Source organism: Stegastes partitus, unplaced genomic scaffold (genome assembly GCF_000690725.1).
Source record: "Stegastes partitus isolate 25-593 unplaced genomic scaffold, Stegastes_partitus-1.0.2 Scaffold554, whole genome shotgun sequence".
NCBI lineage: Eukaryota > Metazoa > Chordata > Actinopteri > Pomacentridae > Stegastes > Stegastes partitus.
The window spans coordinates 9,559-34,481 of NW_007578285.1; the positions used below are offsets into that span (position 1 = coordinate 9,559).

Below are 24,923 nucleotides of genomic sequence, written 5' to 3' on the forward strand. Positions count from 1 at the left end.
TACTTCCTTGTGAAAATTAAGTGTGCTGTTGTTCTGTCCTGATGAAGGATTAAATCATTTTCTAACTGTTACTTCTCTCTTCTTTCTGACTTCTTTTCTGGAACCTGTTTTTTGGTTTACTGTTGTTCACTAGAGGCTGCTGTCAAAAATTGGTGTCACTCAAGAGACCTCATCTGATGATAAAATGCATATAAAAGTGAAGAAATATGGCACATGCATAAATTTGCCTGGAGCGGCCAGTCTTAAAAAACTGAGTGACTGCAAGAAAAAGACGAGTGAGGGAGGCCTCTAAGACACCACCAACACCTCTAAAGAAGTTACAAGCTAGTTTTAAACTCCATGCTTCACAGTGGGGATGGTGTGTTTGTGATAATGTTCAGTGTTTGGTTTCTGCTAAATATAGCATCTCGTCTGATGGCCAGAAAGCTCAATTTTGCAACACACTATAGTTTTTTCATACATAGCATAAAGGCAAAAACGATGCAGTGTTATCTTCATCTTAGATGTCAAAAGGGTTTTGTGGCTCCTGGTGTTTTCTTTTCCATGGAAAACTCGTCCAAATGGCTCTTTGAGTGTTTAAGGTTGCCAACCTTTGGTCTCGTCTGATGGCCAAAGAGCTCACTTTTGGTCTCAGACCAAAGATTCTTCCTTTAGGTGACTTCAGAGTCTGGTGAAGTATTCTGGTGAAGTCAAGATTTAAAATGCTAGTTGAGGTGGAACCCCACTGGAATTCGGGCTCGAGGCCAGCGGCAGCAGGACCGCTCAGGAGGCAGGTCCCCACTAAAGGCAGGACTAAGAGCTGGTGAGGGCGGAGCTCCTCTGGAGGCCAGACTAAGAGCCAGCAAGGGCGGAGGCTCTGGAGCAAGGGAGGCCACTGCAGGCAGAGGCTCTGGTGCAACCTCATTGCCAGGGGAATCAATTTCTGTCTCAAAAGACTAAAGAAGCATCTTCCAGTTGACCTTAGAGTCTGCCACGTGTCTTCTGGTGAACTCAGGGCCTGGTGAGTTCAGCCTCTCTAAGTTCTTTATTCTGAGCCCTCTTCCATTCACCATACAAACTAAGTAAAGAGTCCAGATAATCATATGAGTCGTCATCTTCAAAGAAAGAGGTGGTGGCCAGGTGGTCCTGGGGGAGAAACCAATGACAGGGGAGGAATGAGGTCCTGAGCAGAGGACAGTTGGTGGAGTCGTGCAGACAAGGCAGCCACCTGGCTGGTGAGATGGCTAATTTGATTGAGTATGGATTGGTTATTATCCAACAGGTCTTTAGGGTCTGATCGATCAGTGAGGTTGAGCAGCACCTCCTGGCTAGCTAAAGCCTTTTGGATTTGTGGAGGGGGCTGGCATTGAGTCAGAGCTGAGTTCTGTGTCCGCTGGGTTCTTTTTGGGCCAGACCAAACTGTTGTGGTGTGTCGGAGAACCGAGGTGCAGACACAGGACTACAGGACAGGCAGGGACTGGTTCAGACAGCTAATGTGTCGCTGATGCAGGGCGGTCAGGTGGCAGTGGCTTAGGGAAGGCAGGCAGGAGTCAGGCCAGGGACCAGCAGGGAAACAGGGTTGCATAGTCTATGGTCTGGCAGTGAGTGGTGGAACCAACAGGGCCTTTAGCCTTGTATATACATTAAAAATCCACTTTCTGCTTGTTTGCGTTGCTTCGGAGTGCACATGGTTAGAGAATGAAAACACTACGTGTGTGCCGCCGGAGCTAATTGTCCGTGTGCTAAGTATGAGACTTCCAGTCTATCATGTGATACATTTTCATTTCCATAAAATATGAATGTCTCTGGTACGTCTCTTGTACTGTTTCTCCCATGTCTCTTTGATTGTTTTATTACATATTAGTTATAGTGGTTTTACACTTGGTCTCTTGTAGATTTTTATTTTACGTGTGTTGCGCCATAGGTTTGCTGTAACACGTTTTTACTGTCTAGTTTTAGTTAAATGTAAATAAATTGGGAAACAAAGAACCCCACGAAAAGGTTTGTGTGTGATTTTCCCCGATTTCATAAGCCTTGTTGACTTTCAACACAAAGACAATTTCGAACCAAACTGTAACTTTGCACATATAATGAGAATCTATATACACACAAGTTTTTGTGGTTCTACACATGAGTACACATGATCATTTTGGCATGTCAAAATAACAATAAAACTGGAACCATGGCTTACAATACTTGATACACATCAAATTTTACGAAGGGCAGAATCCTCAAAGGTTGGTAAAATGTCAACTAAAGACAGGAAATCAGTCCTGGATACATCCACACTGATTTACACAGAGGAACTTTCTAAAGTCTCGATATCACCCTTTGAAGATTTTGAACCAATGATTAAACAATTTGAATCTGCTGGAAATAATTGTATCTGTGTTCTCATGGAGTTATACTCCTGGAGGTATTGGAACCCTAAATGGCTTCCCAGGTTAGGCATTTGTCTGAGGGCGAAATTACAAAAAATCCTTATTTGGAGGTCCCAAATAATAAATAAGTAAACTCTGAACAAAATCTGAGCCGGTGTAGCAACACCACTATCTGAAACCATACGAACTGACCCCACAAACTTTTATGGTATACAATACAAGCTTCTCTCATAGACCCTCCTTGTGAGTGGACTTTTGTTTATTTCTTTTTTAAAGAAATTCTGTTTTCTTTGCATCCCTAGTTAACTAAAATGGTGTAAACTGTGACGACCCGAGTCTCAGAATCTAAGCGGGTGGACCCAAACGAAAAAGGGAGACGGGAGAAAATGTTAAGGAAAAGATTTATTTGACAAGGGAGGGGGAAGTGAGGGTGTCCCGGTGGAGGAATCCAGTGGGGGTGTCGCGGTGGAGATCCCAGGTGGTAGGTGGGGGTGCTGTGCTCCAGGAACGGTGCTGGTGTGAATCCGTATCCCGTGAAGATCTTCCCTGTGCAGGTGCTCAACCGGAGATCCGTCGGGTGAAGGTGCTCCCGTGAAGTGTGCTCGAGGGAGGATCGGCGGCAGGCGTGTGGGGAGAAGCACTGGAGCTGGAGCCGAGACGAGACGCTGGAAATGCAGAAGAAAAAACCATGAACTAGAGACACTCTAAAACAGTAGACTTAGCTAGAAGTTACTCGAGAGGTTGCTGCTAAGCGGCTTGATTGTACCACGGTGAGGAATCACAATCATCTGGCGCTGAAGGTCTGTGAGCTGCCCGTATTTATACGGCTGGCTGCTGATGAGAAGATGTGCCGCAGCTGTCAGCGCTTGATTGTCTCATTCCGGTCGGCTCCGCCCAGCCTGCAGGGAGAACAGGAAAAACACACCCACCACACACCAAGGCACAGAAAACAAGCAAAACACAACATACATGCAATCCTAACAGTAAACTGTTGAAACCAATCTAATATTCAAGTATGTTGTAGTTTCTGACTGTACTACATTTCAGCTTTGTGTAAATATGAACTCATACAGTAAACCAGGTTGTTGCCAAATGAATTTTTATTAGTGTTGCAGTTGAAGGGAAGAAAACATTTGTTTTACAATTTGGAAATGTAATTCCCCCTGAATAAAGTTTCACAAAATGTAACCATCTGTCACCTGTCTCATTATTTGTTCTGTTTGTGCAGACCTCTCATCTGTTTAAGGCTTGTCAGGACCTGTAGTAGGTGATGTCACAAGGTCTTTATTCTGAGAACACTGTGGGAAGATTGGGCAGGACACTGGTCCAGAAATGCACATAACGCAGCCTCATCTTCTGTCTCACATAGTTTTTGTTCATTTCATGATGGATCTCCAGATACTGGTGTCCAGTGGTGGTGAATTTGGGCCATGTGGCGGGCACCTTCAGGTCTCCTTTGTTGGGATCTCTGTTGACATAACCAGAGAAAATGAAAACCAAAATGGTGCAGTTATAGTTTTCTATTTCAGTGATTTCAGGTTTGTTTTTGTCATGCTCCTGTGTTTTGTGTCTGCAGAATCATACCCAGTTTTGGCAAAGTTGGTCCAGTAGGCAATCATGTAGCCAGAGAGGTCACGATAGCGAGGCCAGTACCCCAGTGGTGAGCTGAAAGGCTTTCCAAACACGTACTGCAGGTCGTCAGCGTGGTCAGCTCCCACCCAGCTGGGGTAGGGCCTGCCGATGCCACCCAGGCGGTTGGGCTCAGAGAAGAGGTAGGAGTAGGTGCGTCCAGTTCTTTGGAGAAATGGGGAAACAACTGGTATGTTACTATAACTACATCAATGACTGGCATAAATAAAATAAAACTAAGACCTTATTGAATCATTAAAAATCCCAAATCAGAGCCTATTCAGGTTGGAGCCTGTTAAACATGAGGTATTTTATGTCTTGCACCTAATAGTGCTTGACCATTGAACGCCCCAAAATACAAAAGTCACCATTTTTTTCTAGCTAAGCAGACCAAAATAATAATGATTAGTCTGCATGTGCTTTCTTTCTATGTACAGACATTTCTATGAGCAGAGCTTTCTCAGATGGGGACACATTTTAAATATTAACACCACAGTTGATCAGGCAGAGATTGACTAGGCCGGTGAATAAGAAAAAGTAAGACTTCCAGCCACAATGGCTAATGCAGTAGCTGTCTGTGCTGAACAAAAGGGCAACAAAACAGTGTATTGATCATCATACACCCGTATCAGTGGGACCACGTGAAATCTTTGCTTGCACACTCTCAAAGAACGGCCACATTTGCAACTATTTTGGCCGCATTTGTTCTCTCAATTATTCCCAAGAAAGCTTAGAGCCTCTGTCAATAGCTTCCCTATACTACAGTGGCTACCGTGTGGTTAAAAAAAGTTTTTCCCAGCAGATAAACTGACAGCAACATCTGCAACAAGATCTTATTCTTACGTGGCGTTGGAAGCATGAAGGTAAAGTGCAGCCTGTGTAGGAACCAGGAAAATGTAGTCTGTTCCAATCTCCACAACGGTTTTCTTGATGGTCTCCTTGTTGGGATTCGCTCCCCAGGTTGAGGTGTATGTGGAGTAGGCGTTTTCCAAACCAGCTGTGCCCTTCTCCTTAGTGTAGGAAGCCAAGAGTCTCTTCACATCCCCTCTGCATCCAAGGAGAGATGGTTTCAAGCTGAGGTCTTATAAAACACCTTCCTGCTGCTCAAACTGCTCATGGCTTAACAATCCTAACCACAGTTTGGTGTGATGCTCTGATTACATCTGTTTGTGATGATGTCATTGTTTAACACTGATCAAATGGTGTGAACTCACATCGGGGTGTTCACCAGGTGAGAGTTGATTGATGGAACATCCAAAGCAGTGAAGACATGCCCGTCCATGTCATTGACTCCAGCAATGTAGTCAATGTCGGCCGCATTGTGGAAGAGGTTGTAAGGCTCATCCGGCAAAAAGTCCCCATCGACCACGGGAGACAGGAGCAGGTTGGTTACAATGGGGTCTGACAAATACAATCAGAAAATTTACTATATATGGAACTAACTACGGGTTTATGCAACAGGCATTGTCACTTTGGCATTTTGCTGAATCTGAAGTTGTTGACATGACATTGAATGAATGTGCCATGATTAATGGATGTAACACACTGTCAGTATCACTTATGACTTAGCTGCTAACCAGGTCATAAAAGCTTACTTCCCTGTAAATGCTCAGGTAGAAAGAGTCAATACAATGTCTAAAATGAGAACGTGGTGTGGAGAGCAATCCTTACGATCAGGAGAGCTGGATACATCGAGGGAACCTGCCAGTGTTAGTTGCGCGGGATCAGTCATCTTCAAACAGGCAACCATATTTTCATCAGTGGGGCATTTGACCTTCAATGCAATCTGGGGAGAGAGTTCAATTCATCTTTAATTATTATTTCTGGTAATTATTCCAAAAAACAGTATGTTAACTTGTCAGGGAAGCTGCAATGTACCTCCTCAGCGAACCTGCGGGGGTTTTTGTTGATACCCCAAGGGCAAAGGGCAACTCCACTCTGGGAGATGGCTCTCTTGAACAGTCCTTTGTTGTGGGGAGTAAGAGTCTATGGACAGACAGAGACAGATTTTTAAATATGTTCTTACATTTCTGCTAAAAAGTTTCCACACTTCTTGGAAGTTTTCTCTTTTTATATTTTTTTCAGTGGTTAATCATGTTCAGTATAATTTTGATTTTTGGAAAAGAGTTTACAAAAAACAGCCCATATTTCAAAGTGAAAACAGATTTTATACAAAGAAAGGTAAATAAATTAAAAATGTTAAATGGAAATTGAGCAATTGCATTGACCCTGTGTTTAGTAGATGCAACTTTGGCCACAAGTACAGCATTGAGCCTGTGTGGATAGATCTCAAACAGCCTTGCACACTGCACACTGCAGTTTTACCCCATTCATCTTTGCGAAACTGTCAGGTTGCATGGGGATCATCAGTGAACAACCTTTTTCAAGTCCAGCTACAAATTGTCTACAGGCTTGAGGTCTGGGCTGTGACTCAGCCACTCCAGAACATTCATCTTGTTGTCTCTACACCATTTCTGTGTAGCTTTGGCAGTAAACTTCAAGTCATGGTCGTTGAAAACAAATCATCTTCCAGGTTGCAGTCCTCTTACCGTCTGCATAAGGGTTTCCTTCAGAATTTCCCTGTACTTTCCTGCATTCATGTTAGTACTCTATCTTTACAAGCATTCCAGGGCCTGCTGCCAAGAAGCATCCCCACATCATGATGCTGCCACCACCATGCTTCATATAATGATGCTGCCAGTCACCACCATGCTTCACAGTGGGGATAGTTTGTTCAAGATGATGTGCAATATTTGGTGTCCACCAAACATAGTCTAGTCTGATGGCCAAAAAGTTCAGTTCTGGTCTCATTAGACCAAACAATCTTCTTCCAGGTGACTTCAACGTTGACAGCATTGACAAAAAGTAATTCACCATGATTTGATGTTGAAAAGCAATAAAAAGAGAAAAAAAACTCCCAAGGGGGTTGATTATGTTTTATAGGCACTGTATATCTACCATCTATGTAACCTTTCACATAATAAGGTGGATGCCTAGAAAAAAGGTCCTCACCTGGAAGCTAACACTAGCTCCACCTGCAGACTCTCCAAAGATGGTGATGTTGTCAGGGTCTCCTCCAAATGAACGGATGTTTCTGTGCACCCAGGCGATGGCAGCCTGCTGGTCCCACAGACCATAATTTCCTGAGAAGGATCAAACATAATTCACTTCATGGAAATAATTCATATTATCATGCAATACTTTTTAACATCTACCAGGCACCTACCAGGCATACTGGAGTCTCCAGTGCTCAGGAAGCCCAGAGTTCCCACACGGTACCCCAGCGTCACCACAATAACATCACCTCTGTCTGCGATCTCCTGTCCGCTGTACAGATAGTTATCAAGGAAATTAGCACCCATTGAGCCTCCAGCCAGGAAGCCTCCTCCGTAGATCCAGACCATGACGGGCAGATCAGTGGACACTAGAGGACAAAGAGACAGCTGTAGTGTTGTTGTAATTTAGATGACAATCTGTGGGCTTCTGTCAGTCTTTACCTGAGCGGCCGTGAGGAACCCAGATGTTAAGATAAAGACAATCCTCACTGCCTCTGGTGTCAGACATGAGAAGGTTCACCTGAAGGCACCTCTGTCTGTACTCAGTGGTCTTCATAATACCTGACCAGAGAAACCAACGATAAAATAGCAGTTTCAAAATACACCAGCATAAACTATAACGTTGTCCAGTTTAGGTCTTTAGCTGTTGCCTAAATACCACCACATTTTGGAGATAAAAAGCTTCCCAACTTATTACATTAAAGTTAAAGGCAAATGGGCTGAATAGGCAGGTGGGAGCTACAGTTGTGATTGTTAAAGGTGCAACAGTCTTGCAGGCAAGATGTTCACTGGTTCCACCCACCATCCCAGCCAGGGTGACGCTTTGGTTTCTCAAACCTTCCAGGGATATCAGCAAAGGGAATCCCCCTGAAGACATCCATGTGACGGCGGAAGCCAAGACGAATGTTTTCACCCTGCACCATGCCTCCCTCTGTGTACACCACTCCGAGCTGCAGAAAGTAAGTACAACAAAGGCAAGAGATGGACTTGAAATGTTAAAAACAAACTTATGTACTGAAGTATTTTTCTTGCTGCAATGAGGTTTGAATTGTCAAATTTAAGTTTGCACACAATCACTCATTTAAACGATGCTTTATTATAGATGAAAAGATGCAAAAATAAATAAATAAATCATTTGCTTCAACACAACACTGTATTTGTCAATGAGTAAAAAAAAATAATAAAAAAGTCACAATTTATTATAACAGCTTAATTGGGGTCCAAAACTTGTGGGATATTTTTTACATGCCAAATATTATTTTTTACAGCTTTGGAAATAAAGTTTGGAGCCATGTGGCCTCTGTTTTCTGCCTTTTGCTTGGTAATTCTACATTGTTTTCTTAAGGTTGACACTGACAGTTGTTTTGCCAATTCCAAGATGGTCGTTGACATTCTTTTGCTGTATTTCCCTTCTTTAAGCACCAAGATGCCCGTCTTCCAATCATCTTGCAAATCTTTTCTTTTAGGCATTGCTGAGTGATAATTTGCCTTAGATTATCTGTTGGTTATATACATGCAGCTTATGCACAAAATATTGGTGACCCCTAAAACTGTTTTTCCAGAGGTGTAGATATTTACCAGCTTCTGAAATACATATTTTGTGTGGTACTTACAGAGGCCGCAGAGACCGTCTCCAGAAACACAGCAACAGCAACCACAATCCCCAGAGTCGCCATCATGACCGAACTGTGATAACCGGGGTCTTTGTCGACCTTCCTTTTATAAACGAGACCCCTCCCCTAAACAGCATCTGACCAGTCTGCACTGTGTGTCCTACTTCTTCACTGTTGCATCACACATAATATTTCACCACCTTGTGTCCCACTCCCCTTTCGTCAGCGCTTATCTCGGGGTGTGTGAACCACTGGTGGAACTAAAATCACATAAGTGGTGATCAAAGAAAGATTAAGGCCAAGTTTTGTCCCCATTTTGTCCTTCAGGTTTTCATAAGTGGCAACAGTAGATTGTATTAGTTGTGAGGCAAATTTAGCCAAAAATGTCATCTCAAGTGAAATGTTCATGCAAATTGGAGAGAAACGGTGTAAACCAAAGATTAAATAGTGTTATTAAATACAAAAAGAGAAACTTCTGGACTTCTTCTGAACTTTTAATTGGCTTTAAGATAGTCTTGTGATATTTATTGAGTGAATTAAAAAAAGGACACTTTTGGAAATTCCTGTGTAAAAAAAGGTCAGAAATAACACGTCACACATATGCATAGGTCCTCATAGAACAGGTCAAAGAAACCAATGTTCCAAAATTGTTTTTACATCTTGTGCTTTTGTGTATCAGGAAGCCAGCCTCCACTGAGTTTACACAGCTGGCCAACGGAGTTCAGTCACACTGGTGAAGACAGTCTGAAAAGTCCGTCCTTGTCATCAATGTGGACGACAATAAGTACCAATTACAGTATATTAGAGTGTACATGAAGATCTCTCAAAAGATCGTATCTTTTATTTAGTTTGCCATCTCAAACCCAGTTCTGGAGTAATAGTTACAAGACACCCAGTCTTAACATTTCACATAGACTTCATGTTGCTGTTTCTGTGTTAAATAAAGGACCACGGTATCCTTTACTGTATAATAAATCAACATTTAATTATCAAAATGTCCTTTTTATGTTAAGGTAATAAGAAATGCTCGCATCTTAAAATAGATAACTGACCACTGGAACAACACATAACGAACAACGATTTCAATAACCCTGTTTGTTTCCATGATTTCAACCAGTACATCTGCTCAGCCCCAAATGTGAAACTTTTGCGATCCACTTCAGAAGTGAAATGAAAACTATTTGATGAAATTTATCCAAATATCAGCATATAAATCTTATAAACAACCCACAGAAGCCTTGTTTGTTCATGATGAAACACTGTACACAACATGTCCTGGTTAATGGTGAGATAACCTCGCCATAGTTAAAAAGCAGCCTGGTGTTTTTGAAAGCAAACTCAATATGCACCTTTTTAATCCCGTATGTCATCGATTTCATGTTTTATTTGTTATTTTATTTATGTTTATGATTGCTGTTTTCATAGTTTTTTATTCCTTTTGTTATGTAAAGCGCTTGTTACATTTTATTTGTATGAAACGTGCAACACAAATCTGATTTACCAGCATGTGGCTTTTACTGTTTATGTTTTGTGTCATAATTTTGAACGTTGTTCAGTTTGGAGAAAAAGTCTGTTTCCGTTAAACCGTACTGACCAAAAACGAACGTGCAAACAAACACAAAAACAGTTTCTTCAGGTTGGTGGTGTGAAACAAAGATGATGCAGTTTCTACAAATATGAAATGTCTTTATTTACATTGAGCTGAACAGGTGAGATACTGCACTTTACACAAGGAGATAATGCAAAATATTAACAACCACATGGAGTCTATTGTTACATGTAATCTAGAATTTCTGTCTCCATCTCATTTTCGCTTCCCTCAGACGGCTGAAATTCATCGTCCTCATCCTCCTCTTCATCTTCCTTGTTCTCATACTCCTCTTCGTCGTCCTCGTCTGCATCCACGTCTCTCTTCAGGGCTTTGCGTCTTCGTCTTTTGGGGCGTTCTGGCATTGCTGAGGGAGAGAAATGAATCAGACCAAAAAGTGTACAAACTAATTAACTTTCTTATGCATCCTGTTTCATTGAGCACATCTGACAATACACGTTCTCACAGAAGGGTTCTCTCACCGTTTTTTGGGGGGTTTTGCTCCATATTCTACGATATATTTGTGTCTTATTCAGTTTTTAACAAGTACACGTCCCAAGAACAAAAACTGGTTTGAACTCTCAAACTATTTCTAGTTGTGAAACGTTATTTTAACAATCAGTCTCTCCTTGATGTAACATAAGATACTCATTCATTATAATGTGACCATCAGGAGACTCAGTGACCAACAGGACAAAATGACTAAAGACGTAAGTAAGTAATTCAGTACACATCACTCTTTTATTCTCCAAAATATTCAATACTTCTGTCTCTTGGGCATCTCTAAAGCTGTACTAAGGCACGGCACTGCTATATGTTAAATGCTAACCGTAGCATGCTAACATGTTCACAGCAAAGTGCTGATGTTTAGCTGGTACCACATTTACCATACTCACCGTTGCAGCTTCAGCGCAATACCAAGCTACCACTTACCAATTAACACCAAGCACAGTTCAGTTGAAGCTGATGGGAACATCATCGGCTTTGTACTAATTCAAACCAAATTCCTAGACGAATTAAAATGCTGATTTTCACAATCGAGTCAGAGAAAAGGTTAACGCATCACCCAAGGTTGTTACGATTCATCCGACAGGGATCATTAATGTGTGACTTAAATGTGATGGAAAAATAGCTAAGACATTTTACTTAAAATCACAAATGATTGAAAAGAGAGAAATCAGCGAATCACTCAAGACATCAGGATTCATCATCTGGGAACCGTGATTATCTGTACGAGAACTGGCAACAGTCCATCCAGTAGATACTATTTCACTCTGGACCAGAGACTGTAAAAAAAACGAGGCCAATTTAAATCGTGAATCCAACTCAGAAGGACCTAAAACATGCATTCTGATGGCCAGTGGGAAGCGACTCCTTTCTATGCAACAAGAAGTCCAATAGTCCAGAAGTCCATAAAAACACTACCCTATTGCTCACTTGATTTGTTGTCTCAGAAAGCATTTTTCTAATGAATTTATGGTCTCAATATTTGGTTTTAAGTCTCCTAAACTACTGTTTTGTAAATTAAGGCCCAATTCAGAGTAAAGCACAGGACAAAGCAGAGTGTGTGTCACGGTTTGTGACTTCCAGGTCACTATTTGTGAGTTGTTTTAAGTCATTTTAATTATCCATCCATCCATCCATCCATTATAGTCTATCACAGGGCTACACTTAGAGACAGACAACCAAGCACACTCACATCGACACCTACGGACAATTTAGAATCACCAATTAACCTCAACATGTTTTTGGACTTGTGGGAGGAAGCCGGAGAACCCAGAGAGAACCCACGCTGCACGGGGAGAACATGCAGAAAGATCCCAGGTGTCCTCACTGGGACGCAAACCGGGGATCTTCTAGCTGCGAGGTGACGGTGCTAACCACTGAGCCACCTTGCAGCCCGTGATGACATTATGTTTAATTAAAAGTGCAGGTGTTGCAACACCCACATCCTCCACGGGTGCGACGCCCAGGCCAGCGGTTCAAATGAACATGTAATAGTTACTTTTCACTGCCTACTGTTTCATTTTAAGGGTGCTCCTCTTCCCTGTGGTCTCTGTGCGCATCTATAACTCCTTTTTTTGGAAATTAGCGAGATTAAGTCTAAATGAAATAATCCCTCTAATCTCTTCTCTCCATCTATCTGTGCACATAGTAACACAACAGAATTCCTAATGTTTTCATTCACTTTTTTCTGTTTCTACTGTCAGACAATTAAACAAGTGTGAGTGAAACGTGGCCCATTAAGATGATCTGTTAACTGTAATTACCTCAAAGCTCCCGCTCTGCTGAAATCAGAGTTCTGTTGCATCTCACAGCCAACTCAGTAACCGACACGCCCACTCTCTTCTGCCTGTCACTCAACGGTGGACAGAAAGGAGCCTGTGGCCGCCCACGGGAGACAAAACCCTCACACTCACAGACCAGTACTAGCGACACTTCTCAATTTACAGTCACTAGTTTTGTGTCTTGGCACTAAGTCCTTAACAGGGCCTGAAAAGTGGCTAAATCTAGCAACAAAGTCAGTTGGAAGCACTGGGTTGCAGAAGTGCTCTAAGCAAATGTGATTGGCTGGCAGGTGGGGCGCTGCGCCGGCTAGAAGCAGAGAAGCACTGTGCCTTAATGTTGTCAGAAGATCAGGTGACAACAGACATGTAACTTTTAACACGTTTGCATTGGCAGGAGGAGGATAAATCATTTTCCAGGATAACTTAACCCTTTCCAGGACATTCAAACTTTTTTTTTTCTCATTTTCTCTATGTTTTCCATGTCTGGAAGATTAGTCAATCATTTTCCAGGCTTTCCAGGACGCGTGGGAACTCTGCCACAGTTTTGCAAACACATTGTGCATCCTGAAGGTTGTGACGGGAATGAATGGACTGCATAGGTGCATAGAATAAAGAGGAAACAAGGTATTACAGCTGCTCTACTTGCATGACTAATAATCTGTTTAGGCTGAACTGTTCAGATCATTAACTGTGAAGAGCGGTCAGAGGTTGGGTCACATGAGTAAAAGCTTGGTGGTTAAAGAAAAGAAAGCTGCTATTAAACTTACACAGAGCAGAGGAAACTAGCAGGACCCAAAAACAGCTAAAGGTAACACCTGGACACATACTGAGGGAAGTAATCAGTAGTTCCTGACACAAGTATCACCAGCAGGACATGACAAGGGGCACGTTTTCTGACCTGGTTTCTGAGCTCGGATGACCTTCTTGATCATGGCTGAGATGATGTCTCTCAGCCTGTCGGTGGTGCCGACAACACACCAGCCGTCGCGTTCATCGCAGAGCTGCTCGCTGCCGGTGTTCTGCTCGACAACCTCTTTGATGCTGGAGACAAACAAAGATGGTTTCATTTACAAGCTGTCCGGCTTCGTCACAGTTATTAGTAAAGACGCCACTACGGTGCTCTATGATGTTGGGCTTCTGCCAAAATCACAAAGTTACTGCGGCTCCATTTTTTCATTCTTTGAAAAACACTGAATAAAAATGTGCCACAAGAACCACAAAACATTGATTTGACATAATGCTATGAGTTGTACATTCAGGAGTTCTGGCATTAATACACACAGAAGCTTTGTTGTATTTTTCTGTGCGATAAGAAGCAGGAAATACTACGATGAGGTGACATAAAATAAGAGTAAAATCATCTCTTCATAAAAAGTCTGGGTAAAACAAATCAAAGATACATCTGCTTACATTTAAATGAAAAGTCTAAAACATTACAATTAAATACATTTGGAATAACTTATGACCTCAAGTTAACAGGACTTTAAGGGCTTTTCTAGCACTTGCTATCCGTTTAAGGAACCCCGGGTACTTGAGATGTAAAAGTATGTGTGAGAGCATCACTGCATCGTACCTCACCACATCCAGATCACAGAGCTGGTAGAACATCTGTCTGTGAGGAGGCAGCATGCCGTCTCTGAAAACGTAGGAGGACTCCTGTGGAGGTCAAACAGATGTCAGAAACAGCTTTTCCAGGACTATTTTATCAGAAAATGTGATGTCCAGAGCCTTAAATTTCAGATTTAAGACTGTATTGGAACAATAACACATTTATCTTTCTATATTTTAACTTTAAAGCTCCCCCTAAAGTCCAAATTTAAACAATATATGAGCAACCACATGCATATATTATCTTGTTTTAATTTTACATTCATGCCAACATTTATTATTGTTATTCCATCTCAAGTTATCGGGAGTGTTCTGCTCGACCACCTCTGGTTTGCTTGAAAGGTTTCTTTATTCTAAACTATAAATATCTAAAATAGTATCTGTGAAATTTCAGATTCATATATCAAATACTTTCCAAGATTATTTTTAAAACATTGCCTATCGACCCCAAGTTTTTTCACACATTGAAATTTGCAGCTGTTTGAACAACAAAGTATATCATGTCATTGATTCAGAATCTGCAATTAGACTTTGAAAGTAGATTAAAAAGTCTGTGATTATGGGTGACTTGAAATATGAAAAAAAGAAAATCGGAGCTGTCATGAAAAGTTCTCATCTGAGTTCACATTAACAAAAAAAATGATGATGCAGAAGTCAACTGGTGATATTTTCTGAACCATATGTGGCTACAAGACACAATAATACAAAACAACACATATAGAATACTTTTTACTATAAAGTATTTGGTCACAAAAATGAAAAAAAAAATTGTTGAACGTTTATAAGTGATTGAGCAGGTATGATAAGGTGTAAAGCAAAAACAAAAACATTGCTGGATAGTCTGATCAAAATACAGAAGAGTTCTGGAGATCTAGAGATGAGCATAAAATCCATTTTTAGACTACACTTTGTGAGCATTAAACTCGGTTTGGAGGAGACTTTTCATGTAGTTTTGTGCAACTTCTTTGGGAACTATGATTCTGAATCAATGCCATGATTAGAACTAACACCGAAGACTTGACGTTTTTATTTTCAATACTTTCATGAGATATTGTTGTTCAAAAACACCCTCAAATTTCAGCGTACAAGTGGGTTAATATATCTCAGAAGATACTGAATATATCAAGCTAGAATTTCACAATTATCTTTAAAAACATCCATATTTTGTGCGAAAAATAAATTTCAGGCAAATCAGAGATGGTCGAGTCGAAATTGTTCTAAAACTTTGACGATTTGAGATGCAATAACCCTCGTACACCAGCAGGGCATGTTAGCTTCAACAACGTCATCACATATAACTCCTTCTTCCTTCACTGACCCTCAGCTGGTACGAGATCGGAGCTGGATCTCGGCTGCTGCCTGGACCCTCCTGAGCAGGAAGATCCATCACGCTGGCTGGCTGTGGACCTGGAAGCAGAAAAAACCCATCAGTTTGTCTCAGCAAAGAGGCAGGATCGGGACAGAGAAAAGTGTTTGATTACTGATTCTTAGTATGTTTACATAAAACCAAGCTAGCTAGAGTGATGGCAGCGATAGAAGTGGAGAAGTTTAATATTCCTGCTGCTCTTGTCTGACATTGCTGGAAAAAAGGCAAATGAGCCAAATCCACAAAGCGATGTTTGCATTTATTACTCCTAAACCTGCTGCTCAAATTAATCGATCGAAACATCACAGACACAATTATCAGTAATGAGTATTTATCATGTATTCAGGGACATGGCTGGATTTCTCTGTGCACACATTGAATATGATCAAAACCAGGATTCTGATTTGCATTTAAACACGCTCGATGACACATTAGCAGAACAGACACCTCCGCTTTTCTAAACATATCTGATGTGCAAAAGACACGTTGACCTCCGTATAAACACAAACATCTCAACAAACGCTGACCTGTTTTGTTCACCGTGATCGGCAGGCTGTAGTTGAGGGCGCTCCTCTTGGCTTTCACCGGGATGTCGGACAGCGAGTAGCCTAAAAGTCCAGAAACAGGAGGAACAAAATGAGCCGGTATTAAACAACCAACTTCCTTTTTTCTTCAGCATCGCTACACTTCTGTGCAAAATAAAGCTGACAGGAAAAAACATTCAAATATCGACACAGCTCTGTGACAAATGGAAAAACCAGACGCAGAACCTCACCGTGTTTGGTGCTACAGCGGATCCTGAAATCCAGCATCTGGTATTTCTTGGCCTCTGAGCACTTTCTGGGGTCGTAGCCAAGCCTCACCCACAGGCTCCTCCACGGTCCTGTCACCTACGAAAGTTAATCTGATGTTTAACGAGGATCTGAGGAGCTTCGTTATTCTCTGATAGGAGAGGACAGACTGGATGAGTGACTCTACGAATGTACAGAGAGCAGACACAACCACACTGAACTACATCGCATATGTGTATCGTATAATCAGGTTAAATAAAAATGATGCAATGTCATAAGATTCACATAGAGTCACAAGTGAATTTGTTTCTATTAAAAAAGGCAATTTTAAGACATTACTGTTTAGGAAAGCAGCAGCATTCTTAATGTTCAACTTTCCTTCAAATTCACAAAACAGCTGAAAAACATAAAACAGCATTTCTTTCTTTTTTCCCCCCGACAGTGCAACATCATGGCTCACCATGTAGTAGGCGTAGACGGGCAGCAGCAGTTTGAGTTTATCAGGGTGGATGTTGATGTTGGCCTTGACTGCGTTCCGCGACCAGATGGGCCGACTCTCAAACATCTAGGCACAAAAAGTCTGACGTGAGATAAGATAAAGAGCCAGAAACAGCGCTGAGTCACCTTTATGTAACACTACACACCACGATGTGTTGTTTTTGAAGTGGATGAGGTTGAATTAAGTAACACAGCTGATGGAAGAAGAACTGGAATCGACGTATCCAGTGTTTAGGTTCGGCTAGATGAAAGACAAAGAACCAGTAGTTGTTGGTGGAGGTAAAGCAATTTAATCCTCAGCAACGTAAATGATCACAAACAAACGGTGACAATACATAGAAAACGAGTGGATGTTACTAAAATCAAGGGAAATAAAACCAAACTTAAATCCAAATCAACACCCACTTGTTTTCTTTGTATTGTCACCGTTTGTGTTCATTTACGTTGCTGAGCAATAAATTGCTTTACCTCAACCAACAACAACTGTTTTTGGTTTTTTTTGCTACATCCAGCTGACCCTAGAGCAGAGGTGGGCAATCCTGGTCCTCGAGGGCCACAGTCCTGCATGTTTTAGATGTTTCCATCTTCCAACACACCTGATTCAAATGATCAGGATCGTTATCAGGCTTCTGCAGAGCTTGATGATGATGAGCTGATCATTTGAATCAGGTGTGCTGGAAGAGGGAAACATCTAAAATATGCAGGCTTGTGGCCCTCGAGAACCAGGATTGCCCACCCCTGCCCTAGAGGCTGGATCGTAACACTGCACGAAAAAAATGACAACATAAGACGGGAATTCGGATACAGATGCAGCCGCAAACACACCGTTTTCATCTGCTCTTCGGCCTGCTTGTCCTTGTCCTTCACGCAGACTCGTGTCCAGTTAAGCCTGGCTGCCTCCATACACTCGGACGGCACGCTGGGTTCATTAAAACTGACAAAAATAGCGTTGTGAGGCCGCCGAGCCCGATTCAAACCAATAAAGTTCTTCTTGGTCATGGGCATCTGGCTGCAAACAGAAACAAGGAGAAACATCATGAATATAATCCTTAAATCAAAGGTTTGCTTTATCGGCGTTTAGGGAACCCGCAGAGCTCCTACTGACTTCTGATGGACGTCAGGCCGGTAGAAATAATCCACGGGAGTGTCGAGGCGCGAGAAGATGGCCGGGGGGAGGAAGTAAGGCATCGGCCGCTCGAAGAACTCCTGGTTCTCAGATTTGCGGAGAATGATTTTGTCGTACAAAGAAGTGATTTTTCCACCTTCTGAATGCACGGCGAGGCACTGAAAGTCCGCCAGACCTGCATAAAAACAAACACAGAATCAGAACAACCAACATCATCTGTCTCCATAACAGTTCTTTATGTTCCGAGATGCTCACATCTTGTCTATATGACGTAGTATTTAACCTAAAAACACAAAACATCGCTAGACTTTTCATCCGACCTTGGAATTTGTACGTCGTTCCGATGACTCCGAGCACCTCCATGTGGATCTCAGCGTCACTGGGGTCTGTTTTTCGGACCCGCCGTCGCACTCTTAGCAGCAGGTTGCTCGACGGGAAGCGATTTCCACACGCAGAGTGACAGAAGGGATCCTGAGGTCGGAAACGAAGCTCAAGACGCTTGTTTGGGTGAGCGAAGGTCTGCGGGATTAACAGGGAGTACACACAGATCAGAGAAATGTAGGTTAACCTCAACCTAGTCAGCCATTTAGGCGACACACAGATGATACAAAATGACCAAATTGGCATGCCAGTGGCTCTAATTTAAATCCCCATCGTGTCAACAGATATTTAACCTTAAAAGTGCATATTCTCATATTCCACCCAACAAGCTACAATCAAGCAGAACCCACTTTTGTCAGTAAGTTATTCACACCAATGGCAAATTTTGAGTTTTTATGTGACCCGAGGCATCCTTTTTGACTGGAAATGACATAAAGAAGCGACGAAAGAAGTATGTGTATCATACAACATCCTGCCATCTTTTGTCACTTGTTTATGTCATTTCCAGCCAGAAGAAACCAAGTGAGCAACTAAAATTCACTACGAATCAAAATCTGGCTGTGAATAATTTGGGCTGTTAACTGTATCGGGTGGTGGTAATTTAAGTCCAAATACTTCAACACTGCAATCTTTATATACCTAGAATGTGCACATTGAATTATTATTTTTTTTAATAAATACCTGGACTGTATGTATAAACTTTATATACCTAGATTGTATAAATGCAAATGATTTATGACCAAAAAACATATATGTACATCTTTTTAAACTTTGACTGTATATATAAGCTGTACATAACTAAGTTGTATATGTTGGATGTAAATCTTTATATAAATGGACTGTATCTACTGTCATGAGTTTATACATGAACGTTTCCACTCTAAAAAAATAAATCATGAATTTATCTTCAATTCAATCGTAAAGATTTTAACCTTGTGACAAAGGTAGTTGGAATTCATTTTTATTTCTTTTTAGTTTATTTTTGCCTTTTTTTTTTAAATAGCAAGAACTCAGTGAGCAAAACCCGAAGTTTACATACACTGTAAAAAAAAAAAAACATTGTCATTGTCATCATTGTCTGACATTAAATCAGACTGAACTTTTCCTGTTTTAGGTACGTTAGGATTACCAACATTATTTCTATTTGCTAAACGCCAGAATAATGAGAGAGAGATTTTTTTTAAATATCTTTTTTTATTACTTTCTTCAAAGTCAGAAGTTTACATACACTAAGATTACTAGGGCTGAACTCGAATATCCGTCTATTTGGTCGTTGTGGTGGTATCCGGATAGCAATTTTGACATCCAAATATTCCACATGGAACAAAGAGCTTCATTTCTGGAGACATGTCCTGTGGTCTGATGAAACTAAAACTGAACTGTTTGGTCATAATGACCATCGTTACATTTGGAGGAAAAAGGGGGAAGCTTGATGCCTGAGAACACCATCCCAACTGTGAAGCACGGGGGTGGCAGCATCATGTTGTGGGGGTGCTTTGCTGCAGGAGGGACTGGTGCACTTCACAGAATAGATGGCATCATGAGGAAAGAACATTATGTGGAAATATTGAAGCAACAGCTCAAGACATCAGCCAGGAAGTTAAAGCTTGGACACAAATGGGTCTTCAGATGGACAATGACCCTAAACATACCACCAGATTAGTTACAGAGAGGCTTCAGGACAACAAAGTCAATGCTTAGGAGTGGTCATCACAAAGCCCTGATCTCAATCCTGGAGAACATTTTTAGGCAGAGCTGAAAAGGAGTGTGGAGCAAGGAGACCAACAAACCTGACTCAGTTCCACCAGTTCTGTCAGGAGGAATGGACCAGAACTCATCAAACTATTGTGAGAAGCTTGTGGAAGGAAACCCACAACGTTTGACCCAAGTCATAGAGTTTGAAGGCAACGCTACCAAATACTGAGGAGATGTATGTAAACTTCTGACTTTGAAGAAAATAAAAATCTCTCTCTCATTATTCTGGCATTTAGCAAATAGAAGTAATGTTGGTTATCCTAACTGACCTAAAACAGGAAAAGTTTAGTCTGACTTAATGTCAGATAGTGAGAAAAAAAAAGGTTTTGTGTCTTTTTATACAGTGGGTGTAAACTTCTGGTTTCAGCTGTATTTGGGTGCAGAAGCTACATGTTCACCAAAATGTTCAATTTGTCATTTTTAATCTTAAAAAACTTAATGCAGAAATAGTTCAATTTTATTCGTATCATCTTTTGTTGCTTGCTTGTGTCATTTCCTATTGGTTAAATATAAATGCACCATAAATCAAAATCTGTTTGGGGCTTTATTGTACTAATTAATGTAATTTAACTTCTAATCCTCCCACATTTAGTTTACTGTCTTTACATCTTTCAGCTCCACAGGTGTTCCTCAGCTGTGCTCCTCTTACTTTGGTCACCGTCGCTTCTCCACCCAGAGTCTCCAGCATCTTATCCACGCTGCGGACCACCGCCGGATACTCCACACACACCAGCCGCTTGTCCCGCAGCTCCACGCTGGAGGAGCCTCCCGGGACGTCGTGGTGTTCGGGCTGCGGGGCCAGAGTGAGCTCCTTCAGGGTGAAGTCCAGCTTCAAGTCCTTGTTCTCCGCCATGGCCGCTCATTTAGTTGTAGCGCATACAGGAAGAAACGAGCTCTTAAACAGGTGGAAACGTTCAAAAACAGTCGGAACCAGCGGCGTGAGCGCGTGTCCGAGTGCAAAATAAGACCGGCCGGAAACACGAGTGCACACAGAGGTTCCGGGTCGTTCCTCTCGTTTTTCTTTCTTTCATTTTTTTTATACCATAGACTGTATTTATATATATCTTTCTATTTATAGATTTTATACATGCAAATCTTTATATACCCGCAGATGAGTGGATCTTTACATGTCTACACCGTTCTATACACATAAATCTTTCGTTCCCTGAACTGTATATATGTGTAATTTGCTACGTACCAAGACTGTATGTAAATCTTCACACACACACACACACACACACACACACACACGCATATATATATATATATATATATATATATATATATATTCATTTTGAAACAAATATTCATATTATCATCACATGCCTAGACTGTACATATACACATTTGTGCATACGTTTACTTACTTATTCTCTGCTTTGACTGCATGTATATTCATCTTCATAAACCTAGACTGTATAAATCTTTTTACACCTAAACTATATATATGTATGTAAATGTGTATATACACATGGGCTGTATATGTACAAATCTTTATATGCCTAGACTATACATAGAAATCTGCATGTGCATAGACTGTATATATAAATCTTACCTAGAGTGTAATATACCTATACATTTGTATACCTAAATTGTATATATGTGAAGCTTGTAAATAATATAAATACATGGACTGCATATATAAGTCTGTATATATATCTACACTGTATATTTAGAAATAAATCTTTATATACAGTCTATGGTTTCAGCATCAAATGAGACATGGACATGGAAGCTAAAATCAAATATAAAGCAAAACAACAACAACAACAACAAAACATAAACCTGAAGTTGAATATTCATGTGGAAGACTTTATTTATTGCTGAGATTTTTATTTATTAAAAATGCTGAATTCATTTTTGAATTAAGTCATAAGATTAGCTTCATAAATTCAGGATTCAGGATTTTAATCTTGCTATGAAGGCAGTTGGAATGTCGCTCTTGAACTGTATGAAAATATTCTTTTTAACTCTCTCATATTACTCGAGCCTTCCATCGTATTTTCTCTTTTATTTTATTTGTTTATTTTGCATTTTAAAAATGTAGCAGGAATTCAGTTGTAATGATGTAGAAGCTGCATTTTCACCAAAATTTGTGACAATTTTAACTGGTATGAAAAATTTTCTCCTATATTCTAACTATTTCTTTCTTTCTTTCTTTCTTTCTTTTTTACTGTAGGACGAACTCAGTGAGTACTGGAATCAACAGAGTGTTGCTGTGCAGCTTTTGGCCTCATGGTGGCGGTATAACCCAAATCCTGGCAAAGTGAAGCAACTCAAGTGAATCTTCTTGACGCTTTAAGTACATGTAAACAACCTATGCATTGTTACTAATTTATATTAAACAATGGGTAAGTTAATGGGCAGGAAGAGCACGTTTAAATCATCAGAAACAGATCCAGTGTTGTCAGAGGGGCCTCGGTTAAGAGGATTTGTGTGTCGTCCCTCCCAGGAACTGTCAACAGACTGTCAGATCCCTCAGAGGGAGAAAGAAGACTCCATGGAACTGCTCTGTGTGTTTACAGAGTTATTTAAGATGCTCCTGTATAGACAATAACCATCTGATGTGACTCTGTGTTTGCTCTGGTTCTAGTTTGTCTTCTTTCCTCGTGCCTTTAAGGGAGCATGAAGCTTAACACGAGATTTCAACGGCCACCGTTGACTTTTGTGTTTTACCTTCACTCGAGACGCAGTATTAGATGTGTTCTTTTAGACGCAGTTTGACTTTTAAATGGATATATTTTATGCATTCGTGTGAAAATTCAAAAGGCCACAGGAACGCTGCATTGACTCAGTGTAGTTGTAGGGATTTTGGAAAATGACTTTATTAAATAGAGCTCATTTCATGTATGAGATGCAGCTGTTTTCCAAGTGGTGGATGCAGAACAACAACATATAAATGATCAACCTACTGGATAAACTGTGTTCCTCTGGTGCAGGGACAAGTCCTTGATTATGACGTTTAGCATCAAAATCTCCATCTCTACCACCTTATTGTTTATGATGTTGTGACTTTATTTAAAGATTGTTCTTTTATAATGTCTTACTGATGCGCAGCAGCGTGTCACTGCACATTCTGCAAGAGCAATGTGACAAATAAATTTTTTTTAAAAACTCTTGAATGTAGAATCTCAATTTATCTCCTTGTTGCAGTAGAGAAATCTTGTCAGAGCACATTTTAATTAACTGCATTAATTGTGGCTCTCTATGTTGTGTTGCACTTGACTGCAAGGGACCTATTATTAATATTATTAGCAACACACGTGCTTTTCCTGTTGTGAAAATGAAATAAAACTGTGTGCTTGTGAATGCTGACTATAATTCATGGTCTTGTTGAGGCTGTGGGGGGAGGAGATTGAAGATACACAAGACTGTGACTGACAATCTGTTGTGTGCTGTGGTGAAGTTAAAGATTTTTGTCGCTTTTTCTGTCTTTCTGTTCTCTTCTAGTCCTCTGGATGTTGGTCTGCAGCTCATATCTCTGTGCAGGGCCGGTCCACTCCTCCCTGTCTCGCTGACTGGCCTGTTCCAGCCGTTACAGCGTGCGACCGCCGTGATAAGGTTTATCAGGCCTCCTCGACCGCCCGGCTCGCTCTGAAAGAGGCCTGCTGCCCGCAGATTTCACCCCCACTGCTCCCAGCTCATTCTCACTTTTTACTCGGCACGTCTCCTCTGCTGTCAAGCCTCCTCTGCAGCTGGCTGTTTATCAGTTGGGAAGGAAATCTGTGACATATTTGGATGCATGATGTGAACTTTAGGCCATGCCCACGAAGACTATGGAGGCAAAACAACAGAATTTTATCAGTGATTTAGAGTTAGCTTTAATATAATATGCTGATTTGCTATGTCAAACATCTGCAAAAGTTAAAAAAAAATTTAAAAATGGAACAATATGGAATTCTCAAAATGCTTAAAGATCACTGTCGGCCATCTTTGAGATGCTTTGTTTTCCCTCTTTTGTCTGGATCTTACTCAGAGGCCTTAAAATGAAGAACCACCCAGTAAATTGTAAGTTAACATGACAACATGCCAGCGAGGTGCTGAACTCTCCCTGACTGCAGGTTAATATCCTGAACGCAACTTCAGGTCTGACTCCTCCTCGTAGTTTATTCCCTCACCGGCCAGTTTGAAACACCTGCAGGATGTTTAGCTCAACCTTTTTTATTCTCTCGAATTTCATGTAGCTGCAATTTGACTTTACAGTTTTAATCTGACATATGGACTGATTCTACTGCATTTAAATCCACTATAAATGTTTTTATTTCACAGCTATTTTTTGTTATTTAAAAGAAAGAAATGGACATTAGGATTGGAAAATGGTAAATAATGTTAAGCTGTTTTGTGAAATTACAGATAATATTTAGTAATATCACTGAAAAAAAAAGGTATTAATTTACATGCTGACTGTGAAAAAGAAACAACAACATTAACAAAAAAACAGGCCAAACTGTAAATAACAACCACATCAAATATCTGTATTCTCACAAACAGTAATCTGTGCTTTTACAGCTGTGAAATTACAGTTTTACTGCATTAAAATCAGCTAAACTCTAATTATTTTACAGATATTTGTTCTATTTTATATATTTGATAATATTTGAAAGAATAAAGTTTAACGTTTTGTTGAAATACAGACAATATCTATCTAAAAATTTACTTACATGGTGATAATAATAATAATAATAATAATAATAATAATAATAATAATAATAATAATAATAATAATAGACCTAAACTGTGCATAATATCCAATTTTAAAATCCACATTTTACAGATATTTATTTGTTATTTTACAATTTTTGGCTGATTTTTATTTTTTTTTAATAGTTTTATTGTATTTAAACTAATTAAAATATAGAATTAT

General features: G+C 40.5%; 2 protein-coding genes across 2 annotated transcripts; both read right to left on the minus strand.

The window, feature by feature from the left end:
• Positions 1–3,644: 3,644 nt before the first annotated feature.
• Positions 3,645–8,730, minus strand: LOC103362077 (bile salt-activated lipase-like). Its single transcript, XM_008288338.1, has 11 exons — positions 8,659–8,730; positions 7,848–7,995; positions 7,487–7,606; positions 7,216–7,413; positions 7,002–7,132; positions 5,868–5,975; positions 5,661–5,775; positions 5,204–5,390; positions 4,833–5,036; positions 3,945–4,154; positions 3,645–3,828 (listed from the first exon to the last, which is right to left on the minus strand). The coding sequence occupies exons 1-11, from the start codon at positions 8,722–8,724 to the stop codon at positions 3,645–3,647; spliced, it is 1,671 nt and encodes a 556-aa protein (XP_008286560.1). The 5' UTR covers positions 8,725–8,730.
• A 1,597-nt stretch (positions 8,731–10,327) lies between these two features.
• On the minus strand, positions 10,328–21,034 carry gtf3c5 (general transcription factor IIIC, polypeptide 5). Its single transcript, XM_008288339.1, has 11 exons — positions 20,709–21,034; positions 18,244–18,442; positions 17,903–18,098; positions 17,623–17,806; positions 16,760–16,864; positions 16,284–16,398; positions 16,036–16,116; positions 15,461–15,549; positions 14,108–14,190; positions 13,433–13,575; positions 10,328–10,613 (listed from the first exon to the last, which is right to left on the minus strand). Exons 1-11 carry the CDS (start codon positions 20,910–20,912, stop codon positions 10,432–10,434), a joined length of 1,581 nt encoding a protein of 526 aa, XP_008286561.1. The 5' UTR covers positions 20,913–21,034; the 3' UTR covers positions 10,328–10,431.
• Positions 21,035–24,923: the final 3,889 nt, after the last annotated feature.